Genomic DNA, 13,037 nt, shown 5'->3' with positions numbered 1-13,037 from the left:
AAGGATCTTCAGACCCCATTACGGGGTGTGCTGAATATACCCTGCCTTTCTGTGCCAGCTGTAAGTGCTTCTTTTTGATCAGGTACTTTGGGTGCATTGCCTTGTAATGTGTGTGCTTGGTGACTCTCAGGATCATTCTGACAACAGAGAGTAGTGCTTCAGCCATTGGGAATCCCAGTACTATGTTTAAATTCCCATTCCTGGATGGCTGCTTGTTGTTCTGTTAGAGAGGCAGAAGGTGTCTTTTATTTTTAAAGTATGCATGGACACTCCTGAGTCTTTTCTACGCATTTTAGAGTGGGAAGTAGTAATCATTTACAAGGGCAATTGTATATCTAAAGATACTTCTCCACCATGGGTTAATGCTTCTTTGTTAAGAATGTAATAATTACTGTTGCAATAGAAAATAAGAATCTGCCATCATTCTGATTCATGTTATTATTCAGATCTGATCGTATAACAGAAGAAAAAGTGGGCAGAGCTAAACTCAGTGACCAGAAAAATTGCAGAGAAGGCCTCTCCTTCCTACACTGACACTACAACTATTCCTATTAGTATTCCTGAGTCACTTACTTCACTAAGTGAGGTGCCCAGATTGCAGAAGAACAAGCAGGAATGTTGGAATGGGCAGCTGGAAGAGGAGGAGCAGTTAAATTGTCAGTGGCAAGAAGTCACTGTGGAGTGTGTGCATTCATTGTGTGCTGGTACTTGTGGTTGGACTGCACAACACACGACCCTTGGCGGCCAAAGGCACCTCCCCAGCAGTCTCTGAGTGCTCACGGTTGTGGTTTCTGACCCTGCAGCTGGATCGTGTAACTGGTGATGGGGCAGTCCCTGTGCCCCATGTACGAGATGCCTTGGCTACAGTCACTGTTCTGTGTTGCCAAGCCGAAACCCCAGGTTTGGATCAGTCTTGTGCTGCTTTCCGTGCCAAAGAAAGTATTTATTGCTGACCCTGTTCTCGCTCTTCTGCCTGTCTGACTGTATGTGCACAACACACACAATCTATTACAAAGTCTAGAGGACACTGTTAATGTTCACTGGTGCTATATTGAAGCTCAGGATAAGGGCAGACTGTGCAAAAGTTTGCACAAACAAATGTTTGGGAAAAATGTGACTTATATGCTTTGTAATCTAAAGCGACAGAGCTGGGCAAAGCCGGAAAACAGGGAGAGAGATTAGCACATACCAGGAAGTTTTTAGGACCATAATATACTTACTTGTTCCCTGTTCTTCTTGGGCATTTGCGGAGACAAGTGCCAAGGCAGGAAATCTCTGACATATGATCTGACACGTTACATGGATTTCATATGCTTAGATATTTTTTAAAGCTGCCCCTGGTCTAGGACAAAAACTCATGCTCTGAGGTTTTTTTGAACCAGCAAGACAGAGAAATACTTGCTGAAAGTGAACTGTTGAATTTTTTTGTTTACACATAGACTAGTATTTTTTAATTCCAATTTTTATTTTATTCTTTTTCAAAATCTTAAAAATCATATTTTTAAACTAAAATTATTTTTATTAAAAATTGAACTTTTTTCTTTCTGAAATAATGAAAAATCCCATGTAAACCTCTTGTGCTTTAATTGATCACGAATGTAATGTGTGTATAATCTGATGCTTTGTAGTTTTGTGTTCTGCTCCTTGTGGGCAGTTATGAAAAAGCCAGATGAAGCCAGAAGTGCACAACTTTGACTCAAATTATTTGTTCCGGCATGATGTTATTGTTTTTGGCTGAGTTACTTCCACATTGCATCAGTACAAGGGTCACCACATTCCAAGTATTATGTCTGATGTTGTTTCTGTTGCTGCCAATGACAGAAATTCCTCTCTTTTTCTAGCATTAAGGTTTGACCCAGTTATAAGTAAATAAAATAAATAGCCCAGTTTGGCATTTAGCTTCCGTGTTACCCTCATGAAACATTTTTCAGTAGGTATCAACAGAATATATCAAATCCACCAAAACAACAATCCCCCTCCCAAGAACCACTGTTCTGGATGCTCCTTAGCCCAAACCCTCAAAGAACCCTGTGCCAGGGGCTGTTGGCATTAGCCCCCCTTGCTGCTGGAGGCAGAGCTCCCTTCCCACTGAGGCCCACACAAATGTTTTTCTCACCAGCTGGGCATTAGAGGAATGCTGTTTTGTTACTCACCTTTTTATTATCTGAAAGGTGCCCCCATCAGCATCTGCAAAGTTGTTAGCTCTACCAGAACCATAATTTCATACAAAATGAAGGTTGCATTCAACATGTGTGATGAAAAAGCATGTCCAGAAATGGGAGCTAAAAGCATGGAGATATGCAGTACATATACATAAAGTAGTTCCTTCTGACCTGCTTTGAAAATCTGTGTATATTTAGCAAGTGTCAGTCGAGGTGCAGCCCTGGGCTGCCGACAGCCTGTCACACGAGAGGAGCCACAAGGACGTGTAGCTGCGCAGTGCACGCGTGACCGGGCCTGTCTGGTTGGGGCTGATGACATTACTGAGCAAGTTCAACCTGTTTACGGTGTCTCAGCACCCCACATTGTAATTATTCCTCATTATTTTGTGCATTTGTCATATCTTTGGGTCTTGCTCTGTGAATCTGTGCTAGGCCACATATAAACAGATGGACAAACCCATTTCCTCTCTCTGAGATTTTCATCTGATCGCTTTAGCCCTGGATTTGCTTTTGTTACTGGTACCATCAGGAACTCTGGAGAGCTCTGCCAGCTTTTCCAGTGGCTCTGAAATCCAGAGACACAAATCCCTGCAGTGTCATGCTGAGCTGGGGCTCATGCAATTGATGGTCTCTTTGTTCCTTGCTCAGCTCCGGGTTGTCCTTGCATATTCATCCTGCAAAGCACCGGGCTCTCTTTGCATATGCTGTGAAAGAGGCTTCCATGCCTGAAAGCTTGGCAGGGGTGGACTCTCTGGCTGTGGTCTGCTGTGTTAGCCATTCTTCTGTCCTTCAGTCCATGTCTGATAAGGTGCATTGGAATGCAGATCTGAAAAAGGAACTTTTTAATCTTTTCATGGCAGCTGAATGCTCAGTCTTGCATGAAAATGCAACGATTCACAAGAATGAAGGATACGGAGGGCTACAGATCCCAGGAGTAACCCATTTTTTGTTGCCAAATACAGCTTGCATTTTCCTTCAGAAAACTGAGATTAAAGGAATTATGAAAGAAGCCAAGCAAGAAAATGCAATGCTGCTATCCTGAGGCCATCACTAGTTTTTGCCGGCAGCCGTATGTATTTCTGCTGCTGTTACTGTGCCCCAGCACATTAAACATGCTCTTTGTCTTACTGGCTGCAAAAGCCGTAACAAGAAGGTGGGCAAGGAATTTGGACTCTGAAAGCCAGGATTATGTTTGCACCTACTGAGAGATTTGTGCTGCATTCATGGGTGAGCCATTTCATTTCTTCATTTGTGAAGTGAATGTAGTTATGGGTGACCTAAGCCACTGACTTGGCTGATATTTCCAGAATACTAAGTACCTTCACTGACCTGTGCCATGTCAGCAGGAAGAAACAGGAGACAAGTAGGTGCACTATTGTTCACAGACAGGGGGAGTCAGTTTAGTGTGAGTTACAATGCCTAAGTGTTTGGACAAAATTATTTAGACATTAGAAAAGAATTTTTTAAAGGGGCAATATAAAATTGCATCCTTCCTTATCTGTTTTTTGAGGCATTCCAAGTAGAAAATAGGAGAGTTCAGGGAGAGTGCTAGGCAGGAAGAGACAAGATGCACATCATGTTCAGTTAGAATGTAAGTTGAAGCAACCACAGAGATGACCATTGTATCCTGGTAAACAGAGGTTAAATCTTAGCCCTTTAGAGAAAATAATAGAATTATTTTGCTGACAAGAGGATGCTTCTTCTTGAACTACATTCCCTTTTTGTCTTTTAATAAGCCTTTGTAAACCAGCTGATCAGGAAGAAACTGTATGAATGCAGGCACTGCTTCTCCGGGTACATGTGCACACATGCACACCCACCCACAGCCTAGCTCAGATCCAGGTCCTGGAGCTCATCTGTATTCTCAGCTTAAAAATAACAGAACATAAGCAGCAGCTTGTATGTTGTCTTCAGAAGCATAGTTGTTTCTATGCTTTTGTGAAGAGCTGTTCCCATCCCTTGCTAGAACCCTTTGCCAAAAGGGAGCGTTCCAGGTGTTTTGCAGTGCTTTTTAGAAGCTCAGGTTGTTGGTGGAACAGCATTCCAGCTCTCTGTGAGGTCCCAGCAGTGGGACTGCTCAGCAAAAGCAGCCTGTGTGTATCTCTGTGTGTATCTGTTCCCTTTACCAGAGTTTATCCAAATGGTGATTCAGTTAATCACTACACAGCTCCATCTTTGCTGAGAGCCTGCTGATAGAAAGCACTGTATGTGCTCCTGGGAGGGCACCCACTGGCATCCTGAAACAAGAATGGAAGGAAAATAGGGGAGAACTATCGGATCACTAAAAGTGATGTCTTTCTCGCATATGCCTGGTTTTTAAATCTAACTTTATTAATATTTATTTTTAAAAAATCATTAAATTGTATTTTCTAACTTTATGTAGAGCAAATTCTTGAAATTTAGTCTCTGTCATTATCAATTCCTGTTTTTGGTCACACAGCCCCTCATCAGATGTTTCACTGATGTTTTGTTCAGTCCTGCCAAGCCCTGGTATAGCACCAAGCACAGGTTAGAGCAGTACCCAGCCTCCTGCACCCCATTGTCTCACATTTGTGTAGGTATCAGAAATAACACAGCCCACCCTCCTTGCTTTATCTTATTTATGGTCTTTTCTGCCAAATATTTATTTTAATTTTGGCAGTGGCAGAAAAGGGGGTTTTGGTTGTGTTATTAACTTTTTAGAGTATTTCTGGGGCTGATCTGAAAAAATGTTCTCTTCCTCTGTCCTGCTTCAGCTGCTTGTCTCATGAATAGAAGATCTGTTGAGAAAAATGTCCTATCAGACATTTTGCTACTTCCACGCTCTTTTTTTTGAAAACTTGTCTATTTTGCTACTCTATCCATATGGGTTGTTTGACTGAAAACTTACTTTCGGTAAGGTAATTTGTTACTTTAAGTTTTTCAGTAGTAGGAATGAATCATGCCTGAGTACTCACAGAGCACCAGTCTGCTGTAAGCTCACAGATAAAAGGCCTCATGCTCCTGTTGCATGTACCTGAAAGTGATAAAGAAATAAATCAGTTTTCTGCCATGCAGAATATTAAATGAGGATACCCCATGTTATAACAGTTGTGGATTATTTTTAAATACAAGGTAGTAGGAAATTTTTAGAGAATATTCTTCTGTCTGATTTCAGTTTTGCTGCCTGTCTGTGCACACAGATACATCCCTGTGTCTGTAGTTGTGCTTCTGTTGGGTTTGATGACAGTTTTCTTTGCCTACAGTAGTGAGTGCAGTCTGACATGCTCTTTATTTTTTATACTTTATTTATTTTAATTTGCTTTTAAATTTCCACTCTTGCCTTTCAAGAAAAAATAGATAATTGTTCCATGAAGCAAATATGACAAAATAAAATTGCTTGTTATATACAGGTCAAAGAGGTTTTTTCAAAGAGATGGTAAGTCAATTTTTTTTACAATATCTATATGACCATGAAGTCTAAATTCCACTTTCAAAATTGTCATGATATAACGGACATTTTTCCAATTGATTGCCAGTGGATAAGTGTTGAGATATTTCAGAAGATGTAGTTCAGAAGCCTGAGCTGTCTCTTCTGCAGTGGAAATGATCTTTATGATTTTGGTTACAGATTGCAGAGATGTTGCAAGTGAAGCTGCATTTCCTTCATAAACTTATATTGTCCTGACTCATTTTGTTTGCATTTTTTTAAAAAGGCTGGGATGCCATCATGGATTGGAAAGATGTCTTATCGGGAGGAGAAAAACAAAGGATGGGCATGGCCCGGATGTTTTACCACAAGTAAGTGTGTTATGATTCGTTCCTTAAGTAGCATTTGAAAATGAGAAAGAATTTTGCAGGTTTTCTGATACAGTTTGAGCAGTAGTAGACTATAATCTGCATGCAATATGCAACACTGTCTAGCATAGGACCTGCATAAATCTTCTTTATTCACACAGGCTCGCTCCCTTTAGTTTGGGTAATGCTTCTTTGCTTTTGGCAACATAGCATTATCTTTTTTAGATATTTCTTTCTTTAACATCTCAGGCACAAACATCTTTCCTCCTACAAATGTTGCCAAAGTCTGATGGACTGTTGCAAGAAGCTCTTGGAGTTTGAAAGCCAAGCTCCTTAGCCTTTTCATTTTGGAGACTGCAAGCACACAAAGGCAGCCCGGTCCTTATATAGGAGTGGATAGGAAGCTTCAAGTCAGCTTTAGTGACTGCATAACTTGATGAGAGCACAAAATAATATTAGGTCAGGACATAGAAGGACATAGAAGTTAGATCACTGTGTACTCAAATGGGCCAGGAAATAAACCCCATGTTTCCTGGAAGTTGTCTTTGCACCTGAATAATGCATGGAAACTTTATGTTGTTGCTAGCCAGCTTCCAGCTGTAAATAAGAGACAGCTGTCTGGCAAAAATAGCTCTCTACTTCCTGTTGTTCTTTCAATTAAACCTTGTACATGGGAATAATGTCCAAAACCTTGACGAGTGATGTTTTTATCTGCTTTTGAAAGGCCAAAATATGCATTGCTGGATGAATGTACAAGTGCTGTAAGCATTGATGTCGAAGGAAAGATATTCCAAGCTGCAAAAGCTGCTGGGATATCCCTGCTTTCCATAACACACAGACCTTCTCTTTGGTAAGTATATTCAGGGCTTTATATAGTCCTTGCTTTTAGCTCTCTGAAAAGCAGTGGATTGGCCTTTATCCTTTGTACTGGGGCTGTTGCTTAGTCAGTATCTACTGCAGTTTCTAAGATAAATTGTCTACAACAATAGTGATGTAAATTAATTTAGCATGGATTTTTTTTGTTCTTTGAAAGGTATTTATTCATCCCTCTTATTTTTTTAACATGTTTCAGTTATTAATATGCAGATGTCTAAGAGGTAATTAATTATGCCACAGCCACAACAGGTATCACCAGGTTATTCTCTAAAGGTGACAAGATACGTGGTGTGTCTTGGGGAAGTTTACCAGTGCAGGCAGAAGATGGGAAACATGGCAAGTGGTTAAACTGTACTTTGTTCTTCCATGGGAATACTATGTATGTTTGTTTAACTTCAGTTGTGTCCTCTACCTGCAGCATTTAGCTTCTTGATATTTTGGGGGTGTGGTGGGCAAAAAACAGAAGGATGGGTTAAGCATTTGGTATCACAAAGGATAATATGCAAGAAGTGGTGAATATAAGTCTGGAGATGAGTCTCTTTCCAGTCCCATGTCATAAGTCATTAAGTTTATTAAAACTGCCACATTCCCTGGATGGGATTTATAATGAGTGTTTTATGATGCATTTTACCTTCTATAATTTATAGTGATAAATGACACAGTCATACCAGCAGCTCTGAGGGAACTCTCTGCTCTCCTCTGGCACCTCCTGAAAAATGTTCTGTCAGGTCTTGACAAACTCCACATGTACACCTTTGAATATTTTCAGTGCACACACCCTGATACTCACTGAAAGATCTGTGACTCCTACACAGACTTTTTTCTTTTGGCCCCTTGCAAACTGAACCATGTTTTAGGAATAAAGTTACCTTTAGTCAACCTTGTAAGATGCAGGGGAACAAACTGAGGTGTAATTTGAACAAACTTGAGTTTTATCAATAGAATCAGGTGCATCATGCCTGCCTCACTGTATTTGCTGTTAAGGAGGTAAAACATCTATCAGAAAGGGATGTAAATAAAATAAACTGGTACTAGAACTCCTGAGGGAGAAATTAACCTTGTCTGATGCTGCTGTTCTAGCTCCCCAGGGAAAAAGGCATCTGATGGAGTTGTAGAGAAGGCAACTGTAGCCACAATGTTTCTAAGAGGGAGGCAGTAAGAGGGAGGCCACCACCTTGGCCAGGGACAGCAGGTGATGAGTGGACTTTCCATGGCCCTGCTGTCCACTCCTGCCAGTATCCCTGCAGGTGAGGGGCTCTGAGCCCGGCCATGTGGGCTGCTGAGGCGATGACTGCCCGGCTGGGAGCCCACACCACTGCTGTTGCTTCCAGCTGGCACCTGCTGAATTTCACTACTGGCCTGGGGCAGTCCTGGTGACAGGCTTTGAAATACCCAAATCCCTTAGGAAAGAGTGTCCTGGGATGATGAGTCATTGAAAAAAAATTCTTACCCAGTGATCCAGAACTGGACAACTCTCAAATTCCTGAGAGGCACCTTTGAAAAGAGACACATCCATCCAAATTTGCATGCAAAAATGAACCATTTATCCCCTGAGCCATTACTAATGCTTTAATTTCTACTGCAGGAAGTACCACACTCACTTGCTGCAGTTTGATGGACAAGGCGGCTGGCGTTTTGAGCAGTTGGACACCGCTATCCGTTTATCACTGAGTGAGGAAAAACAGAGACTGGAATCCCAGCTTGCAGGAATTCCTAAAATGCAGCAGAGACTGAATGAACTGTGTAAAATCCTGGGAGAAGATTCAGTGCTTAAAACAATGGACAAAGAGGAATAAATAATTTATGGTTTATGTTTTTAAAAGTATTTTTTTAGTTAAAAGCATTACAAATTCAGCCATTATCCTTTGCATGCATTGTGACAGAGGCTTAGAGCATAGCAAAACACAGCCAGCAGAAAATAATGCTCTGAATGCTATGTAAGAGTTTAGTGTTTTAGTATTAAGGAGGAAGGTGGTTGAACTGTGAAAAGAAAATAAGCAAGTGCACAGAGTATAAGATTAGTCATTACATCTTATGTTAATTCCTAGTGAAAGCCCAATTCACTGCAAGAAATGACCAACACACTTAGGTTTTGTAGGTGAATTTTTGCCTGAGACTTGGCCTGCAGAATGTGCTCTTGTACCAGGTCACTGTGTGCGTATGACATGCCTGCTACGCAGAGCAACCGGGCATGACACTCAGGCATGGAGCACGGCAGGGACAGTATCTGGGTGAGTATGCAGATGTGTGCAAAAACCTCATTTGGGTATAAGAAACATTCTCTCAGCCCATGTAAAGCAAGACTTCTGTTCTACTACTGAACAGTATACACGCCTTTACCTGCATTTCCACAGGAAATAACGAAATAGGCTGACCACAAGACAACTGTCTGAGCAACCCACTGCCCTCATGACAGAGAAGCAGGAACAGAGCTAAACATGTAATACACTTGTGCTTTATGCCATTACATGTGGCTTCAGAGGCTCTTTGCCCTTCATGATACATCAGTTCCTTCGGGGGATTATTTATGTCCCTTATTCGGTAACCTCTGGTGGTGTGGATGGAGCACTGGGCCTGGCATCAAGTGACTTAGTTTTCACTTGACTAAATCATTCATCTGCTCTATGGGTCTGATCCAGCTGGCATCCATGTCTGACCCAGTTTCTCCATTGGCATAATCACAATATAGACATTTGTTTGTTCCATGAGACACTTTGTGATGGGAAGGACTGTAGGAGAAGGAAATGTCAGTTTCTAACAATACACTGAATACTCAGGCATGGCTGTCCTGCCAGTTGAAATGCTCAGCACTTACAAAAGTCTGTGAAAAGTTAGAGCATTTGGTAACCACTAATTAATATGCCTGCCATATTTTGGTGGAGTGGCTGAACACTGCCCTCCCCATGAGCAAATGCACTGGTTAACAGCCTTGCTTTCAGATGCACTCACTGATTGTCCCATCAGCTGTTCAGTTCAGTAGGAATGTGGTCCCCAATCAGTCAGAAGGTGCTTTAACAGAACTGCCTGAGACAGTGTTGGCCTGAGTGCTTTGCTGGATGAAAAAGCTGGAGAATTAGAAATAAAAATGTGAATGTATTTAAGACCTCCTGTTCTCTATGGCTGTAAGTGCACAGCAAATAAGCAGCTCAGGAGTGAAGATCAGGAGGGGTGAGAGGCTTTGCAGATGGGTAAATGAGCCTTAGCCTGGATGTAGCAATCCTGAAGTTTGTTGGATTTTTTTTTTCCCCAGAAGAGTGATTCCTTAGAAGATTTGTCTGTTCTTAGTCTGAGAGAGGTAGTGCATAAGCTACTAAGAGCTGTTTGGAGAGGAGAAATATTTTAGGGGTATTTGCTGAGCTGGAAATGTTTGAGCACCCTGAAGTTAATATAAACTCTTTCCTTTTTCTGATTACTTCAAGAACAAGAGGAAGGCGAATTAACTCTATCTGCCAAATCCCAGTCAAGTGCACTAACAATTAGCCCATATTCCTTCTCAGTGTGCCCAGCTTGCTGCTTGGTATGGCATTTGCACCAGTAAATGGAGTAAGTCTGCTCCCTCCACAGTCTGTGGCTTGAATGTAACCCTGTAACTTACCCTGGTGACAACAGTTTGTTCCTTTCATTAGTTTTGTCTGTAGAGCCCCCTGAGACATCTCACTGATATAGAAAGGAATGCTCCTAGGAACCTTTGAAAGGGCTGAAAACTGAAGGTTCGAGATAATAAGATGTTGTGTTGTAAAGCGCAGACTGGAGGCCACTGCTGGGGTGGCTGACATGTGCATGCATTTTAATTTGCAAATGTCTCTGCTCGTCCCTCTCCCTGAAGGCGAGCTTTCCCCCTTCTCATCTTCAAAGCACAATTCAGAACTGCTAAGGAAAAAAAGAAACCAGCCAAGAATCTGTTCTCAGTGAGCATAACCAAGATGACTGATGGGTGTAAAAGCTTGCAGGTTTCTGAGTGATGTTTCTCTAAGATGTGGTGAATCAAGGCACACCATGCACATGCCCTTGTCCCAGCTGCAGTGCATCCTGCTAGCGCAAGGCAGCCACAAAGCCACCTTCCCACAAGCCTTTCCCAAGCCAGGACCTGAGGTGGAGGAAGGGGCATTGCTGTTCCCCACCCCTCCATTAAGCACTTTAACATGTGGCTGGGAACTAAACCAGGTTGTCCACTCCCTGAATGAGTGGGATACTGAAAAGTTGTGAAGAATTGGCCCAGTTTGGCACAGCTCCAGATATCCCACCAAAGCTCTGCCCCTGTCCTTATCCCTCATGGCACAAAACAAATCTCTCCTGAATAAATCATGTTTAGTAGAAGAAAGTTTGTTCACTGTTTTTTTAAATGAAATTATGCATAAAACATACAAAAATATATGTTACTGATGAAATTTTGATGAAAACAGAAATCACATCAGGATCAATCTAATAGTATTTTCTTTGAAGTTTAACATACATTTCTTGGATCCAGTAATAGACAACCATTCCTATTCAGCTGTATACTGTAAAATACCCTAGCATCTCACTCAGCTATTCATGTTCCTGTAGGCATGGCAAGAACGTTAGAGGCTGCAATGAGAAGAAACACTTCTCAAAACAGGAACTTTCTGCATGATACTGAGCTGGTTTTAGAAGGAATTTCTGTACTAGTGGCTCATTATTTTTCAAGTTAGTTTTGTGGCAGGAAGAGAAACAGCCCTGGAGATATTTTCTGCAGATTTTCTCTGTTGTTCCAAGGGCTAATTGAACCTGCAGTCTCTGTTTCTGTTTCTGGAGAGTTTTACAGGGCATAGTCCAGCTCATTTTGTGCTGCTTTGGGCCCAGCCTAGCAGAGGTGTGTGCTGCCTGCTCAGGAATAGCTCAAGGAGACACTGTTCTGGAGCCAGGGCATGGGGAGCACATGGCCCTGGCAGTGCAAGAGGGTCAAAGTGGAACAGGATACCTTGGTGGAAGCTTTTTGTAGTGCAGTGAGAGCTGCTTATGAATATTCATTCCCTTTTTGGTGTTCAGGAGCTGTGCCTCCCCAGGAGGCTGAGGAAGTGACTTTTTGGCCTCCTTTCTGCCTGTCATACCTATCTGGACCTAACCAGACCCTGTCATGGTGTCTGTGCATTCAGGGCTGGGTACTGCCCTGTGCTGAGCACACCCAGCCCTGTGAGCACCCTGTCATCCCTCAGGGCTCAGGGCAGACTGGATTGCCTGGGTCTGTTTGCACCTAGAGGAGTACAGGTGATGAGCAAAATTCATACTTGCCTCAGGCAGGTAGTATCTGTATGACAAAAATATGAATTCTTCACATCAGTTTGTTCAGATAATGCAAAGAGTTTTTGCAAGAATCTTCAGAATGGAAGGACACATTTTTTGTGCATGGGATTTCAGTATTTTAATGTGGGAAGAGTTTGTTTTTCATTTAGTTCGGGGGGCCAGACTCATTCCTGGTTTGGACTTGGAAGTCCTCCTTCTGCTGGGACAGAAAGCCCCACATATTTTTAAGGAATTTTTCAAAAGCAGTGGGATTTGTATTTGAGTAGGGAATGAAGGACTGGGTATTAAATGGGATATTTCAGGGAAAATTATATCTTAAAGCAAATGAACACATCTGCAGTCCACTCAAACTTATGAATGGTGATAATGCATGTCAAAGTCAAATTTCTGAGCCAATCATAAAGAAATCCCCCTACTGAGCTGTTCATGAAGCTTAGGAGAACTGAACTGTTAATCAAATGTGTCTTTGTTTTGTTTATGTTTGACATTAATGCCTTTTAAGAGCAGACAATTTATAAAGCAATAAAATATGCTTTACAGTTGTAATTTATTCCAACCTCAAATAAAACATGTTGCATTTACTTTCAGTTTACAGTGTTCCTTATGAGTCATTCACAAAGCAGTCAGGACCTGCCTGCATGTGCTCTGAGAGTCCTTTCCCAACCTTCATTTTTGTGATGGAGCAGGAAAGCTTGGGGTGGATGCTGTGTGTTTTCAAGTTAAAACAAGTATTTCATTCCTAGATCAGGCTGGCATCAAAGGCTGCTGTGAGGTTTCTCGTCTCTCGTGCCACCCACTTGGTGTGTACCTGATTGACAACACAAAGGTGACAAGAGCTGCCACCCCTTGCTGGGGCTGTCTGCGAGGGAACTACACCAAGCAGTGAGCCAGAGGACTGTGCCAGCAGTGAGCTAGAGGACTGTGTCAGCAGTGCAACATCAGGTGCCTCAGCAGCATCACTCCCAAAGGTTGTTGTTAGGG

At 42.1% G+C, this 13,037-nt stretch overlaps 1 protein-coding gene across 1 annotated transcript in view; it reads left to right on the top strand.

Moving 5' to 3' along the window:
• The window catches only part of ABCD2 (ATP binding cassette subfamily D member 2), a 44,261-nt gene extending 31,618 nt beyond the window's left edge, over positions 1-12,643 (top strand). The window contains exons 8-10 of the mRNA XM_048300966.1: positions 5,837-5,921; positions 6,643-6,768; positions 8,380-12,643. Of these exons, the coding sequence (XP_048156923.1) occupies positions 5,837-5,921; positions 6,643-6,768; positions 8,380-8,590 (422 nt within the window). The 3' untranslated portion in view covers positions 8,591-12,643. The remainder of the gene's footprint in view (positions 1-5,836; positions 5,922-6,642; positions 6,769-8,379) is intronic.
• Positions 12,644-13,037: the final 394 nt, after the last annotated feature.

Source organism: Corvus hawaiiensis, chromosome 4 (genome assembly GCF_020740725.1).
Source record: "Corvus hawaiiensis isolate bCorHaw1 chromosome 4, bCorHaw1.pri.cur, whole genome shotgun sequence".
Lineage (NCBI taxonomy): Eukaryota > Metazoa > Chordata > Aves > Passeriformes > Corvidae > Corvus > Corvus hawaiiensis.
The sequence above is the reverse complement of the archived record's forward strand: the minus strand, read 5'-3'. Positions and strand labels throughout refer to the sequence as shown.